The following is a 16,671-nucleotide window of genomic DNA, read 5'->3' on the forward strand; positions in this document are numbered from 1 at the left end:
TGGTTAACAAATCCAACTAGGAACAATGAGGTTGTGGGTTTGATCCCTGGCCTTGCTCAGTGGGTTGGGGATCCGGCGTTGCCGTGAGCTGTGGTGTAGGATGTAGATGCGGCTCGGATCCCGCATTGCTGTGGCCCTGGCGTAGGCCGGCAGCTACAGATCCGATTCAACCCCTGGCCTGGGAACCTCCATATGCTGCAGGAGTGGCCCAAGAAATGGCAAAAAGACAAAAAAAAAAAGAAAAAAAGAAAACCTTTTATAGTTTAATATTAACTGATATATCAAAACATAGGATGGTATTGTTGGAACTAAATGGAAGATTTATTTATTGATTGATTTATTCATTCATTCTTTTTATGGCCACACTTGTGGTGTATGGATGTTCCCAGGCTAGGGGTCCAATTGGGGCTGCAGCTGTGACCCATGCCACAGCTTATGGCGACACCAGATCCTTAAGCTATTGAACGAGGCCAGGAATGAAGTCTGCATCCTCACAGAGACAACATCAAGCTTAACTTGCTGAGCCACTGCGGGAACTGACTAGTATCCATGAGGACATGGGTTTGATCCCTGGTCTTGCTCAGTGGGTTAAGGATCTGGCGTTGCTGCAAGCTGCAGTGTAGGTCACAGATGTGGCTCTGATCTGGTATGGCTATGGTATAGGCTGACAATTGCAGCTCTGATTCGACCCCTAGCCTGGGGGCTCCCATATGCCACAGGTGTGGCCCTGAAAAAGAAAATAAAAATCAGAAAATTAACCATGATAAATTGCTACCATCTAATCCTCAGGCCCCACTCAATGTTCACCATTGGTTCCATGGTCTTTTAGAGCAACAGGATGCATTTCAGAATCACACATGGCATTTAGTTGTCCTGTCCCTTTGCTCTTTTTCATTTTTAGGGCCGCACCCGCGGCATATGGAGGTTCCCAGGCTAGGGTCTAATGGGAACTATAGCTGCCGGGCTACACCACAACCACAGCAATGCCAGATCCGAGCCTCGTCTGCGACCTACACCACAGCTCATGGCAACACTGGATCCTTAACCCACTGAGCGAGGCCAGGGATCAAACCTGCAACCTCATAGTTCCTAGTCAGATTTGTTTCTGCTGTGCCATGATGGGAACTCCCCTTTGCTCTTTTTCAATCTGAAACAGTCTCTTAGTTTTTTGTGGACTCTTATGACCTTGGCGATTCTGAAGGTTGTAAGCCATTTATTTTGTAAGGTATAGATTTGTCTGATGTTGCTCATGCTGCGATTCAGGTTCAGGCCAGAACATCACAGATAAGATGCTCTATTCCTCTCACTGCATCCCAACAGGTGAGTCTCAATTTCAGCTTGTCACATTCCTGAGGATGTCACTTTGGTATTTGCCATGCTTTTCCATTATGGAATTACTCCTCTCTCCTTTGTAATTACAAACATCTTGGAAGAAGCTATTTTCAAACTATGGAAATACCTGTTTCTCATAAAACTTGCAATCCATTCATTTATTTATATCTGTATTGACTTGCATTTTCCTGTCAGTTACAGTCCATTCCCGTCTTTATATATTTTTATACTCAGATCTCAGATTGTCCTTAATTTGGCCAGTGAGAACCTCTTTAGGTTGCCTTTTTTTCGGGGCAGGGGATATTCCCCCTCTGAGTTCTGTGTTGCTTTTTGATACAATAAGATGTTCAGGCTCTTGTATTTGACCTGCCCCAGCCCTGCAATCAATCATTTCTCCATGGAACCCTGTGGGTTGTTTTTTTTTTTTTTTTTTTTTAAAGTGGAAAATGGTATTTAGAGGCCAAGATCAGGGTACTAGGTGCTCTCATTGTATTGGAATGTTATTGCTCCCAGACCCCTTTCAGTGGCCAGAGCCAGAGAATACTTGTACATGTATGCAGTATACCTACACACACATAGTTAAATCTTTCTTTCTGTATTTATCTCTACATGTTCACACTGTGTCTTCACACCACCGCCTCCAAGTCCAATCCAGCCTCACAAGGTTCATTCTACTTTTCACATCATGTTTGTAACTTTCTCCTCTATCACCCTTAATAATTTTTTTTTGCTTATTTTATGCACCATGTGCATCCAAGCTACTGTCTTTGCTGTTGCCCCCTCCCCTTAGTGGACTCAGATGCCCTGCTCTAGGGTTCTTCTCCATCTAATGGCTTGAGGACTGAAATGTTGAGGAAAGAAAGGTGAAGAGAAAGATAGTTAGATTTGAAAGAAGTAAGTTGACTTTAAAGGAAGATAGTAAGCAAATAACCAGACACAGAATATATGGATCTGGAAAAAATGGTGAGTGAAGTAGGTGTACGTGTGAGATTGGTGGGATGTGGGGCTAAATGATGGCTTAAAAAAAAAAAACCAAGGAGTTCCCGTCGTGGCGCAGTGGTTAACGAATCCGACTAGGAACCATGAGGGTGCGGGTTCAGTCCCTGGCCTTGCTCAGTGGGTTAAGGATCCGGCGTTGCCGTGAGCTGTGGTGTAGGTTGCAGATGCGGCTCGGATCCCGCGTTGCTGTGGCTCTGGCATAGGCCGGTGGCTACAGCTCCAATTCAACCTCTAGCCTGGGAACCTCCATATGCCGTGGGAGCGGCCCAAGAAATAGCAACAACAAAAAAGACAAAAAAAGACCAAAAAAAAAACAAAACTAGAAATTATCAGTTGAGGCTTAAAGAGAGAGCAAAGGGCATTGCTCCCCCTCACATTTAGTTCTTTACGTTATAATTGTCTAAACTGTTTATTTCTCCCCTCTTCCCCCAGGTTTCATTTTTTGAGGAAGAACAGAACATCTTATCCCGGAGCACAAGCCCTTGGATCCCCCAGTTACAGTATGCCTTTCAGGACAAACATAACCTTTATCTGGTGAGTCTTTCCATCCATCTTTCTAGAATCAGTCTGATGTTGTGTGACTCGGGTAGCACGGCGGTAGAATTGAATGTGGTTCTTGTCCATGCAGCCTGACCCCTTTCATTCATCCTCGTGCTTTCCTGATGTTCACGTGTCTGTGTGTCCTTGTCCTAAAGATGGAAGGGCTTATCTGTTTAGAAACAACCCCATTTATGGCTGGATGTGGTGGATCAAAGGGCAATAAGGAAAAGTCACTTATTTGGGAATAGTCTGATAGTACCTTGAACAGCATCATGTTTTAAATTTTAAAAAGTGAGATACTGCACACATTGCAGAAATGGTATGCAATAGAATGGAAGATTCTCTGCCTTTCTTTCTAATCCTTTCCCCAGGGAAACAAATGTTAATGGTTAGGTATGTCCTTTTTGACCCTTAACCACGCCTTGTGGGGAAAAACATTCCTCCGTCTATTCATATAACATATGTATACAGTTTGTTTTACAAATATGGTGTATCATTGTCTGCTCTGCTCTTCTGCTTGCTTTTTGTCTTTCAGTGATTTGTCCCTGATACCGTTCCACGTCCGTGCATGCAGATCCACCTTATTCTTTCGAGCAGTGCCATGGTTTCCCTTGGGCTGTGTCTAGCTTAACTTACAGGATGCTAACATGCATTTAGAGGCCTTATTTAGGTTCTTGGGGGTTTCAATTCCTAAAGTTGGGGAAAAAAAAAAAAAGGTAGGAGTTCCCATTGTGGCTCAGTGGGTTAAGAACCTGACACAGTGTCTGTGAGGATGTGGGTTCGATCCTTGGCCTCACTCAGTGGGTTAAGAATAAAGAGTTGCTGTGAGTTGCCATGTAGGTCGAAGATGTGGCTTGGACCCTGAGTTGCTGTGGCTGTGGCATAGGCCAGCAGCTGAGCTGCTATTTGACCCCTAGCCTAGGAACTTCCATATGCCGCAGGTGTGGGCATAAAAAGAAAAAGAAAAAATGCAAAATAAAGATATCTTAGAAACAATTTCTGTTCCAGATTCAGCCTTTGAAACAAGACTGTCCTCTTACCTTGAAAAACTTTTAGAGAGGCTCATGGAAGAGAAAAGGATAAGCGAGGGACGGATTCCTATTTGTCCTGAATTTCTATTGGCCACTGCCACAAGTTGTGGTGTAGGTCGAGGATGTGGCTCGGATCTGGCATTGTCGGTGGCTGTGGTGTAGGCCAGTGGCTGTGCCTCCAATTCGACTCCCAGACTGGGAACCTCCATATGCTGCAGAAGTGGCCCTAAAAAAACAAAAATGAATAAATGAAAATTAAAAGTCTCTCTTTAAAAAAAGATTCCATTTCCTGTATGTTTCTCAAAGTGCTCCTTTGTCTCCAGTCCTGTTTAGACTGTGTCAGTTCAAGCTGCCATCTTCCTTTGCACTCAGCCCTGCAATAACCTCCTAAGTGTCCTCCCTGCTGCCTCTCTTGCTTTCCCTCCAGGGATCATCCTGCTGCTAAAACCCTCCAGGATTTCGTGCTGCCCCCTGGATGAAGTCCAGACTCTTCCATGTGGTTCACCAGGCCTCTTACTCCCATGCCCCCAGCCTGGCTGCTCACCCTGGCTCTCCTTTCACGTCACACCCGTGGTGCACTAGCTTTGGTTCTCCGAACTTGCTTCCAACCTTTCTCCACACCCTCCCCTGTTTACCTGGATAGCTCCCTTTTCTCCTTCTGGCTTGGGTCCCATGTTATTTCTTACAGAATCCCCTCCCGGACCCTCTGCTCGTGGGAGGGGCGCCCCTCTGTGGTGTGTTCCTGGCAGCATGTCCCTTTTCTCCAGTAGGTGTGGTGCCCTCCCCCAGGCTACTCCCTCCATGAGGGGGCGGTTATGTCTCCCTTGCTTCCAAGGAGCCTCCCCAGGTTAGTGCTTAAGAAACATTGATTGAGTGATTGCATGATTAATTCCATAGGAACTGGGTTTGCATATACTAGGGCTTATTGTGTTAATGGATGCGTATTATATTAACAGTGTGTTTCACTTTCCAAAGTATACAATTGAAGATAGAACCAGTGAGATTTTTAAAATTTAGATTTCAGTGCCAGGAAATTGAAGTTGAATCCTTTTGAATATCTATCTATCTATCTATCTATCTATCTATCTATATATATATATATATTTTAGGGCTCCACCTGTGGCGTATGGAAGTTCCCAGGCTAGGGGTTAAATTGGAGCTGTAGCTGTAGGCCTACACCACAACGACAAGCAATGCTGGGTTTGAGCCACATCTGCGCCCTATGCTGCAGCTTGCAGCAATGCTGTGTCCTTAATACTGAGTGGCTCCAGGGATTGAATAATTGTCCTTGTGGATACTATGTTGGGTTCTTAGCCTGTTGAGCCATAATGGGAACTCCTCCTTTAGAGTTTTGATGGTTAAAAATTTCCCCTTCATAGTTACATACCAATGAGTGTTTTTGCTACAGAAAATTGCAGCGAGCTTCGTCTTAACATCTGGTTCTGTATAACAAGGTGAGTCAGGTACCATATTCTGGCAGGTAGCCCATGGAAGCCCTGCTTTGCTAATCTGGTTCACAATGAAATCTGTCAGTTCTTTTTTTTTTTTTTGTCTTTTGTTGTTGTTGTTATTGTTGTCGTTGTTGTTGTTGCTATTTCTTGGGCTGCTCCCGCGGCATATGGAGGTTCCCAGGCTAGGGGTTGAATCGGAGCTGTTGAATCGGAGCTGTAGCCACTGGCCTACGCCAGAGCCATAGCAACGCGGGATCCGAGCTGCGTCTGCAACCTACACCACAGCTCACGGCAACGCCGGATTGTTAACCCACTGAGCAAGGGCAGGGACCGAACCCGCACCCTCATGGTTCCTAGTCGGATTCGTTAACCACTGCGCCACGACGGGAACTCCTGTTCAGTTCTTTTTAACATATGGCTTCACTAGTGTCCCTCCATGAAGGAGCTGATCTCTATAAAGAAGACTTTATTCTACAGCTCGCTGCTTGTAGTATTTTTGTGCGTCTAACTTCTTTGTGAGATTTCTTAAAGCTTCCTGGCATTGTGTTGATGTTTTTCAGACTGTGTATCTTTTCAGGCTGCCCTTACCCCGAGCCTGTTACTGACCCACGAGTCTCCTTTCCTTTCTGTGACTTCACCTGGGCTTCCCTCTGTTCATTCCCATTGTTTTTCCCCCCAGTTGCACAGGAATGTATAGTAGTTAAGGTACAGGCTTAGGTCATGTAACATAGAGACCCCCAAATGCAGTTCAGGCTGACGGGGCAACCCTGTTGTATGTGCTATGCCCATCCTGTGGCTTTCCATAGCTGAGGCCTTTGTCCCATTTGACATGCCTAAAGTTGGGCCATTTCTCATCTTGGTTCTGCATGGCTGGGAGGAGAGAAGAGTGGAAAGGCAGAGCAAGCAAATTCACACAGTGCTGTGGAAGTGGGACACATCACTTCCTCTCACATCTTGTTGCCCAGAGCTTCGTCACTTTCGTCCACATCTGTATCATTCAGCTGTGTGGCCTGTATGCAGGGAGAATTCATTTTGTTTTGCTTTTTTTGGCCACACCTGCGACATATGGAAGTTCCCATGCCTGGGACTGAATCTGAGCCGCAGCTGTGACCTTACAGTGCAACTGCAGCAACGCCAGATCCCTTGACTCACTGCCCTGGGCCAGGGATTGAACCCTTGCCTCTGTAGTGACCTGAGCTGCAGCAGTTGAATTCTTAACTCACTGCACCATGGCGGGAACTCCACAGCTAGAATTCTTAGTCCCGTGAGAGAAGGGAAGGTGGGATTTGGGGGACCAGTTCAAGTCTGGCAGAGAGGTGAAAACAGCTAGTTTTGTAGGGAATAGAGGGGGCTAGAAGCCAGGCGCCCCCAGGTCCACCTCTCCTCTCCTTCTTTACTATGTTTATACTGTCAGATCTAAAACCATCTCCAACATGTCCAGGGTTGGTTCTCATGTCCTGCTTGGGATTAGTTCTTTGTATTTCCTGTCTGGCTTTCAACTCACAGTTGGGCAATTTGGTGGCCAGTTCCCTTTCCCTGTTGGAGCAATTTGGAGGTGGACTGTTTGCAGGTAGAGACCTTGTAGCCTGTGTGATCAGCGGCCTACATTGTTGGGAGTGGGAGAGAGTTAACGGGTACCATGTCATTGTTTGTTTTACTTTAGTGAAATATGGCAGCTTATGAGCGTTGTGACAGCGAGGCATGTGCTGTTTGGATCCCTTGGGTAAGATGATCCAGTTTGCAGGCGCGTTTCAAAACTCACCGGCGTTGCTGCCTCACAAGCCAGCTGCCCATCAGAAGGGAGCTGTTACTTAGAATACAGGTTCTTGTTTTATTCCTGTTCCCTTGCCTGGTCTTTCTGAAGTCATTGGACTTTTCCGACTTCAGTTTCCTCATTGGTGAAATGAGATATTCATATGTCTTGTTGACCCCAATTCAGGTGCTGAATGTGTTATCGCCTCAGGGGTTTCTTTTGAATTCTCGGTGCCTTGAAGTAGTTGTTTTGTGTGTTGGTCTTTTGAGCTCTATTTCAAGTGAGTACATGGAGAGTTTCACCATTTTAGGGACTACAGTTAAGTTAGATGGTCCCGCTTGGCCTGGCCCCGCTTTCAGAGTGGCTGATCCGGTAGGCCTGGGGTGGGGCCCAAGAATTTGCATTTCTAACCTGTTTCCAGGTGATGCTGCTCTTGTAGGTCTGCAGACCCGTCTTTGAGAACCACTGCCCATAGCTGTGGCTGGTTCTGGTTACTGCTCTTCTGTTTATTTCTCCAGTAATTGTGTACACTCTGAGACCCCTTTCCTTGCCCTCCTAGGCCAATGAATGGTACCCACTCCCCTGTTGTTACTAGCTCTGGGGGACGTCACCGCCCTGCATTCATGTGTTTAACCTCGCCCACACCTCTGCAGATAGCCTTTTCCTCAATTATTGTCCTCACTTCCCTCGTTTGAGTGTGCTGTCTGTTTCTTGTCAAGACTCTGGGTGATTGGATACTCAGGGAGGATTTTTTTGAATAGAACGATGAATCAGACTGGGATTCAAATTTTCTGAAAGAAGGGGCCTTCCCTCTTTTTCTCTTGGTCATCTTACCCCTGAGGAAGAAGAATTTAAGGTTTCTGCCAGGGGCCACTCTGCTCAGACCATCCATCCCCTTCTTCCCCTCCCCTGTGCCAAAGATCAAGGACACTGGGCAGAGTGGGTGACAATGCCAGTAGCATCCTTATGTTGTCATGGCACTTTGCAGTCATGCTGAGCATTTCAAGGACACATTTCTAAGAGATGGCGAGAATAGTACGCCTCTAATGACACCAGTATGCAAATTGGAATAGAATGCTAAATAAAGAACTATTGCATATCTACCCCCACATGCATACATGTACACAGAAACATGCATGTCTATGTATGTACACACACTTGCATACATGCCCCCCCCCCCACGTTTGTCCTTTGTTTCAAACACAACACAACTGATGGGACTTGCCATCCCAGCCCTTGGGGTATAGATGCAAACACCAACGGAGAAGCTGCTGCTCTTTCCCAACCGAACACATGTAAGATTTGCCCTTTAATTAGCATCTGCAGCTGCTGCCATCAGAAGGGTCTGTCTCTGTTGGCCGGAACATCTTTGCTTTAAAAGAGCAAGTCCGTTATAGCTCCAAGCCAGGCTTGTCTGTCAGCTGCTGTGCTTTCTCTGCCATCCGCAGGGTTGTCACATTGTTTAGGGCTGTATCACTGTAGGGCTCTTTTTGTCCCTCTTTCTCCCTGGCCTCTGATTACCATGCTGTAGTGATCACTCTCTGGGTGACCTGCAGGGACATCTCCCGTCCGTCCTTGCAAGGATGGAAGGAACATCACTGCTTCAGTGCTGACGGACGGGTTATGCTCCAGCACTTTGTCGTCAGTGATGTTGTTTGATAGGCAGAAAGGTCGTCATTAGAAAAATGTAAGCAGCAGACGGGAGGACTGTCTTAAAGCCAGGTTTCAGACCAGGGTGGCACTGCTGGAGAAGGTTTTCATTTGGTTTGAGCAGGGACCCCATGCTGCACCCCCTACCCTCATCAGCATCAGGTCTCAATTCAGTGCTGGGTTGGCTGCATCAGAATTGCCCCAGCAGCTCTTTAAAAATGCATATTCCTGGATCCTACCCATGGAGCTTGATCCATGAAGTCTGAGGTTGGTTCCTGGAATCCACTTCTTTTTTTTTTTTTTTTCTTGCTGTGCCCATGGTATGTGGAAGTTCTCAGGCCAAGGATGGAACTGCATTATAGCAGGACCCAAGTTGTTGCAGTGACAAGGCCAGATCCTTAACCCACTGTGCCACTAGGGAACTCCTGGAATCCACCTTTTTAGCAAAGCTCTGAATGGTTGGAATAAGAAGGAGATGTACTTTATCCTTTCCTACTGCTAAACTTTTTTTTTCCCCCATTTCTTTTTCTTTTTTTTGTCTTTTTTTTTTTTTTGGCCATTTCTTGGGTCGCTTCTGCGGCATATGGAGGTTCCCTTCCCAGGCTAGGGGTTGAATCGGAGCTGTAGCCGCCGGCCTACGCCAGAGCCACAGCAACGCAGGATCCGAGCTGTGTCTGCAACCTACACCACAGCTCACGGCAACGCTGGATCGTTAACCCACTGAGCAAGGGCAGGGACCGAACCCTCAAGCTCATGGTTTCTAGTCGGATTTGTTAACCACTGCGCCATGACGGGAACTACCTCCATTTCTTTTTCATTCTGCTAGAATTTAGAGTTCCATGAAGGTGGGATCTTTGTTTTAGTCACTGCTCTTTTCCTAGTAACTAGACTAGTACCTGGCATATAATAGGCACTCAAATATTTATATAGATGAATGTGTTTTATCCATTACAAAAAATGCTTCCCTAGGTGATGTTGGGGTACAGACAGATTAGAGAAGCCCTGACTTAGAGGACTTGGCAGTCTTCTTGGTGAGAAGCCACATTTCCAGGGGGAATCAGTGCCTGGGCATCTCTGAATAGAGAAAGTCAGGGATGGAATCACTTTTTTTGCTTTCATTTTTAAAATTCTTACTGAAGTAGAGTTAATTTACAATGTTGTGATGATATCTCCTGTACAACAAAGTAATTCAGGTATGCATATACACATATCTGTTCTCTTTCAGATTTTTTTCCCACATATATTATCACAGTATATTGGATAGAGTTCTCTGTAGTATAAAGCAGGTCCCCATTGGCCAGTCACACCATATAGAACAGTTTGCATATGCCAATCCCAAACCCCCAGTCTATCCCTCCTGCCCACCTGTCCCTTTTGGTAACCATACATTTGTTTTCAAACTCTATGTCTGTTTTGCAAATAAGTTCATTTGTATCCTTATTTATTTATTTTTTTTTAGATTCCACATAAAAGTGATATCACATGATATTTATCTTTTTTTATATTTAATTTTAGTTTTTGCTTTTTAAGGCCTTACCCGAGGTGTATTCCCAAGCTAGGGTCAAATTGGAGCTGCAGCTCCTGGCCTATACCACAGCCATAGCAATGCCAGGGTCCAAGCCACGTCTGCAACCTATACCACAGTTCACAGCAATGCTGGATACCTGACCCACTGAGTGAGGCCAGAGATTGAACCCACAACCTCATGGAAACTAGTCGAATTTGTTTCTGATGTGCCACAATGGGAACTCCACATGATTTTTATCTTCGACTAACTTCATAGTATGATCATTTCTATTTCCATCCATATTGCTGCAAATGATATTTCATTCTTTTTTATGGCTGAGTAATATGCCATTATGTATATGTACCACATCTTCTTTATCCATTCCTTTGTTGATGGACATTTAGGTGGCTTCTATGTCTTGGCTATTGTAAATAGTACTGCAGTGAACATCAGAGTACATATATATTTTTGAATTACAGTTTCCTCTGAATAGATGCCCTGGAGTGGGATTGTTGGATCATACAGTAGTTCTGTGTTTAGTTTTTTCGAGTAACTTCCATACTGTTTTTCATAGTGGTTGCACCAATTTACATTCCCACCAACAGTGTAAGAGGGTTCCCTTTTTTCTCCATACCCTCTCTGGGTTTTATTGTTAGTATAGGTGGGTTTGTTTGTTTGTTTGTTTTTATCTTTTGTCTTTTTTAGGGCTGTACCTACAGCACATGGAGGTTCCCAGGCTAGGGGTCAAATTGGAGCTGTAGTTGCCAGCCTATACCACAGCCACAGCAACTCAGGATTCAAGCCACGTCTTCCACCTACACCATAGCTCATGGCGACACTGGATCCCCAACCCACTGAGCAAGGCCAGGGATTGAACCATGTGCTCATGAATACTAGTCAGGTTCGTTAACCACTGAGCCACGATGGGAACTCCTGTTAGTAGAGTTTTTGATCATGGCTGTTCTGGCTGGTGTTAAGGTGGAACTTCATAGTAGTTTTGATTTGCATTTCTCTAATTATTAGTGATGTTGAGCATCTTTTAATGTGTTTTACGTGTTTGTTGGCCATCTGTATGTCTCCTTTTAAGAAATGTCTGTTTAGATCTTCTGCTCATTTCTTTTTGATATTGAGCTGTAAGAGTTGTTTGTGTATTTTGGAGATTAAGCACTTGTTTGTCAATTCATTTGCAAATATTTTCTCCCATTCTGTGGGTTGTCTTTTCATTTTGTTTATGGTTTCCTTTGCTGTGCAAAAAATTTTCAGTTTAATTAGGTCCCCTTGTTTATTTTTGTTTTTATCATTCATTAATCTAGGAGGTTGATCTGAGACAACACAGCCACGGTTTGTCAGGGAATGTTCAGCCTGTGTTTTTCTCTAAGAGTTTTATAGTATCTGGTCTTGTATTTTAGGTCTTTAATCTATTTTGAGTTTATTTTTGGGTATGGTGTTAGGGTTTTTTTTGTTTGTGTTTTCGTTTTTTTCCTCTTTAGGGCTGTACCCACAGCATATGGAAGTTCCCAGGCTAGGGGTTGAATTGGAGCTGCAGCTACAGGCCTATGCCTCAGCCACAGCAATGCCAGATCTGAGCCACATCTGTGACCTACACCACAGCTCATGACAATGCCGGATACTTAACCCACTGAATGAGGCCAGGGATCAAACCCATATCCTCATGGATACTGGTTGGATTCCTCTCCATTGTGCCACAGTGCAACTCTGAGAGTGTTCTGATTTCATTCCTTTACATGTAACTGTTCAGCTTTCCCAGCACCACTTATTTAAGAGACTGTCTTTTCTTCCTGTATATTCCTGCCTCCTTTTTGTAGATGAGTTGACTATGGTGGAGTCACTGTTTTGGGCAAATCCACATGCTGTGAATATCTGGCCTAGTCCGGGTGGTGACTTTGATCTCATTTGTTCATCCTATTCTGCGGACCCTGGTCTTTGGTTTACAGCATGTCATCTGGTACAAAAACTTGAAAACTCTTAGTTTGTGACTTGATGATGCTTTTGGAGCCTCTTGATTTGGTACCGTTTTTAAAAATCCAAAAGTGTGTTCTGAAAGTCTCTTGGTTCTTTATATTTATTTAGATCTTTGGATGCTCGGTCCAGAGGGCAGCACTGAGACCCACTTTCCGGCCAGCAGGGGCATCTCTGAGGATGGTAGAGGGTTTACCAATGTGCTGGTGGTTGCCACCTCCAAAGGGATGGTCCACAGGTCTCATGGCCAAACCCTGCACGCATGGCCAGCAATTCCTCTTGGCCTTATACTTGTACGCATGGCCGGCCTTCAGGTGGACTTGTCAATGCGGCCACCTCCAGCCACCACATCGACCACAGTCCAAGGAGATGACCTTCTTAGAGCTTGAGGTCAGCTTCACATGGATCTTCTTTGTCTCTGGGTTGTGGGAGATGATGGTGGCATAGTTCCTGGAGGCTCTGGCCAGCTTGCCCCCATCACCAGGCTTCTCCTCCAGACAACACACCATGGTGCCCTTGGGCATGGTGCCCACTGGGAGCACATTGCCGATGTTGAACTGGGCCTTCTTGCCACGAACTGGCAGGTGTAGATCCCCTCGGCAGCGATGAATAGCTCCATCTACTTCTTAAAAAGTATGGGTTCCAGAAGACCACCTTGGCTAGAGGTGCGCTGCAGCCTGGGTCGTGGATGATGTCCTTCACGATGCCCTTGATGTAGCCGCATTGCTTGGTGAAGTCTACCTCACGCAGATGCGCGCTGCCTTTTTGGTGCTTCATGTACGCATGGAACACAAAGCAGGCCCCCTTCCTCTGCTCATGGATCACCCAGCCCAGTGTGGCGGTCTGTTGCTGAACGCAGCCGAAAGAGGAGAAAGAGCCCCTGAGAGCCGCCTTACCTTCTGGGGTGGACCTTGCTTATTTTCTTAATCAGGTCCTTTGAAGAATGTTTGATCAGTAGAAAAGTCTAATCTAGTTTGGGCAGGGATTTTCAGCTTGGGAATTTGTGTCTTTTGAATAGGAGCAAAGACGACCCATCTTTCTGCCTTTCTAAGAGATGGTTCTTATTTTCTGAACAATTTTTTACTGGTCATTACAAATAGAATATTTAGGAGTCGCTGTTGAGTACTAAATAGTGGTCCATTTGTGAGCACTTAACAGGTTGCCAGCAGCTGGTCTTTGTTTGACTTTCTCAGCCTTAAACTTGCAAGCCATTTATTTTTTTTCACATTTTTTAAAATAGAGCTCAATTAGAAAATTTATAACTGCAATGTGTCATCATAAATATGCATTGTTCTTATTTCAAGGCTTTTCAGTTTGAAAAGCGTGAATACTTCTGTTATTACCTGAGAAATTTTTTTGGATGTGGATATTTAGGACCTTTTTAATGGTAACAGATATTTAAAACAGGATGTAAAAAAAAATAAGCATTCACCCACGTACCCAGGGCCTGTGGAGAACCAGGTTGTGATGTGGGAGTAAGCTACAGGCAACCAGGTGGCTCCTGTAGGCTCTTCAAGGACCGGGACAAGTAGCTGCCCAGAATTTTGGGGAAATAAAGCCTGCATTTTAGCTGCTGCCCCTTTTAAGTGTTGCTCTTCTTGTTCATAGATCAGTTTTTTTTTTTTTTCCAGCAATTGCAGTGCAAATGGAACCTTAGTCTTCCCTTTATCCAGTATCTGGTTGAGTATCTGCTACGTATAAGATGCCAGGTGATAAAGGACCCTTGGGAAGGACATGCTGGTCACTGGTCCCTCCTGGGGTCCCTGGTGTGGGGGTTGACCTGGTGCTGGGCAGAGTCTTTCTGGACCAGTCTGGGGCCTCTAGGGATATGTGTAGACATTCCATGTCTGACTTGACTAGGGCGTTCTAATTCTGGACTGAAAGCAAACAGGAGTTTGGAGGAGGATGGAGAGAATTCTCATCCCAGAATTGGCTTTTGGAATGCAGTGGTTTGAGAGATTTAGTTTTTTTCTTTTTTCTTTTTTCTTTTCTCTTTTCTTTTCTTTTTTTGGTTGCCCCACAGCATATGGGGTTCCTGGGCCAGGTTTCAGATCTGAGCCACAGTTGTGACCTATGCAGCAGCTGGGGCAACAATGGATCCTTAACCCACTGTGCTGGGCTGGGGGTCAAACCTGCATCCTGTCAGCAGAGATACTGCTGCTCCCATTGCACCACAGCAGGAATGCTGAGATTTATAATTTTTTAGAAGATATACTTTTTTTTAGATTTTTTTTTTTGTCTTTTTGCTATTTCTTGGGCCGCTCCCGCGGCATATGGAGGTTCCCAGGCTAGGGGTCCAGTTGGAGCTGTAGTCTCCGGCCTACGCCAGAGCCACAGCAACGCGAGATCCGAGCCGCGTCTGTGACCTACACCACAGCTCACAGCAACGCCGGATCCTTAACCCACTGAGCAAGGCCAGGGATCGAACCCGCAACCTCATGGTTCCTAGTCGGATTCGTTAACCACTGCACCACGACGGGAACTCCTGTTTTTTAGATTTTTAAACTTTTATTAGAACATAGTTGATTTACAATGTTGTATCAATTTCTGCTGTACGGCCAAGTGATCTAGTCATACATATATATACATATATAAATATACACACCTATAAATATGTATATGTTTACATACATATATATATATACACATATACACACATATATATGCACATTCCCTTTCTCATATTATCTTCCATTATGTTCTATCACAAGTGATTGGATATAGTTCCCTGTGCTGTACAGCAGGACCTCATTACTTACCATTCGAAATGTAATAGTTGCATCTACTAACCCCAAACTCCACTCCTTCCCTCTTCCCCCTTGGCAACCACAGGTTTCTTTTCTATGTAAAAGACTTTAAAACAAAAATTGGATCATGGGAGGGATCGGGAGCTTGGGCTTATCAGACACAACTTAGAATAGATTTACAAGGAGATCCTGCTGAATAGCATTGAGAACTTTGTCTAGATACGATACTCATGTTGCAACAGAAGAAAGGCTGGGGGAAAAATGTAATTGTAATGTATACATGTAAGGATAACCTGACCCCCTTGCTGTACAGTGGGAAAATAAAAAAAAAAGGGGAAAAAAAAATTGGATCTTAGCTTTTTTTCAGAAAGATTTTGAGACAACTTAAAAGGCATTTATAGTGCATCTCATAAAATTGGAAGTCAGAGCAAAGGACAGGAGGGGAGCTCAGAAAGGATTCACATGGTTGCAATGATGATCAAAATGGACCCTGCCAGAGTGGAAAGGATTGTGTGGTGAAGGCGGAGAAGGGAAAGGAGGACCTTCTGAGATGATCTTCTCCCCATGTTACAGAGGGTGAACGGAAAGGCAGAGAGGGGAGGTCACCAGGCTGAGGTTTGAAGCCTCGAAGCCCCGCGTTGACTCAGGACTATAAGAGCTGGTTATTATCAGAAGGAGGAAGGATTTCAGTTTCTTGGGTGAAAAATGTCTTTGGCTAATCAGACATTTAACCTGAGGCTTTATTTTTGGCCGCCCTCAAGGCAGGTGGAAGTTCCAGGGCCAGGGATTGAACCGATGCCACATGAGTGACAACTCAGGATCCTTAACCTGCTGAGCTACCAGGGAACTCTACATAGTGACGTTTTTAACAGAGATGGTCAGGTTGCCTTCCACATTGACTATTTTTTTGAATTTTGAATTTTTATTAGAGTTGAGTTGATTTACAGTGTTGTGTCAATTTCTGTTGTACAGCATAGTGACCTAGTCATACATATACGTACATTCTTTTTTTCATATTATCTTCCGTCATGTTCTATCCCAGGAGATGGGATATAGTTCCCTGTGTTATACAGCAGGACCTCATTGCTTATTCATTCTAAATGGAATAGTTTGCATCTAGTAATCCTAAACTCCAAGTCCATTCCCTTCTCCCTTGGCAACCACAGGTCTGTTCTCTATGTCTGTGAATCTGTTTCTGTTTTGTAGATAGGGTCATTTGTGCCAAATTTTAGATTCCACATATAAGTGATATCATATGGTACTTGTCTTTTTCTTTTCGACTTCACTTAGTATGAGAATCTCTAGTCGCATCCTCCAGGCTGACTAATAAAGGGAAAGATTGTATCTCCTTTATTGCCCAGCTCCTGTATTCTGCTGGGTGCTGAGGGAAATGCAGAAAGGATGCAAGAGGGTTTGTTGCCCTCTAGGAATTTCCATCTCTGCTCTCTACCTAATCCTAGGGAGTGGCTGGGGTGTCAACTTGGGTGGGTGGGCGAGTGGGTGGATTTAATTCAACTTTTCAAGCTTGCCTCGTGAACATTGCACATGGCGTCTGAGATTCATGTTTCATGACACTGGCTCTCTTGGGTAACGGATGTCATTTCCTTAGGGCAGGGACCTTATCCTACATGACTTACAATACATCTTGCACATCTTCATCGCTTTGTGGAGACATCGTAAT

General features: G+C 44.8%; 1 protein-coding gene and 1 pseudogene across 8 annotated transcripts in view; one reads left to right on the forward strand and one right to left on the reverse strand.

Moving 5' to 3' along the window:
• Nucleotides 1–16,671, forward strand: part of CIT (citron rho-interacting serine/threonine kinase) — a 178,851-nt gene that overhangs the window by 16,340 nt on the left and 145,840 nt on the right. For all 8 annotated transcript variants that reach the window (XM_047760368.1, XM_047760361.1, XM_047760362.1 and 5 more), the window contains one exon: nt 2,764–2,865. In XM_047760368.1, the coding sequence (XP_047616324.1) occupies nt 2,764–2,865 (102 nt within the window). The remainder of the gene's footprint in view (nt 1–2,763; nt 2,866–16,671) is intronic.
• LOC125116180 (60S ribosomal protein L8-like) lies at nt 12,351–16,537 on the reverse strand (annotated as a pseudogene).

The sequence above is a fragment of the Phacochoerus africanus genome, chromosome 15 (assembly GCF_016906955.1).
Source record: "Phacochoerus africanus isolate WHEZ1 chromosome 15, ROS_Pafr_v1, whole genome shotgun sequence".
Classification (NCBI taxonomy): Eukaryota; Metazoa; Chordata; class Mammalia; order Artiodactyla; family Suidae; genus Phacochoerus; species Phacochoerus africanus.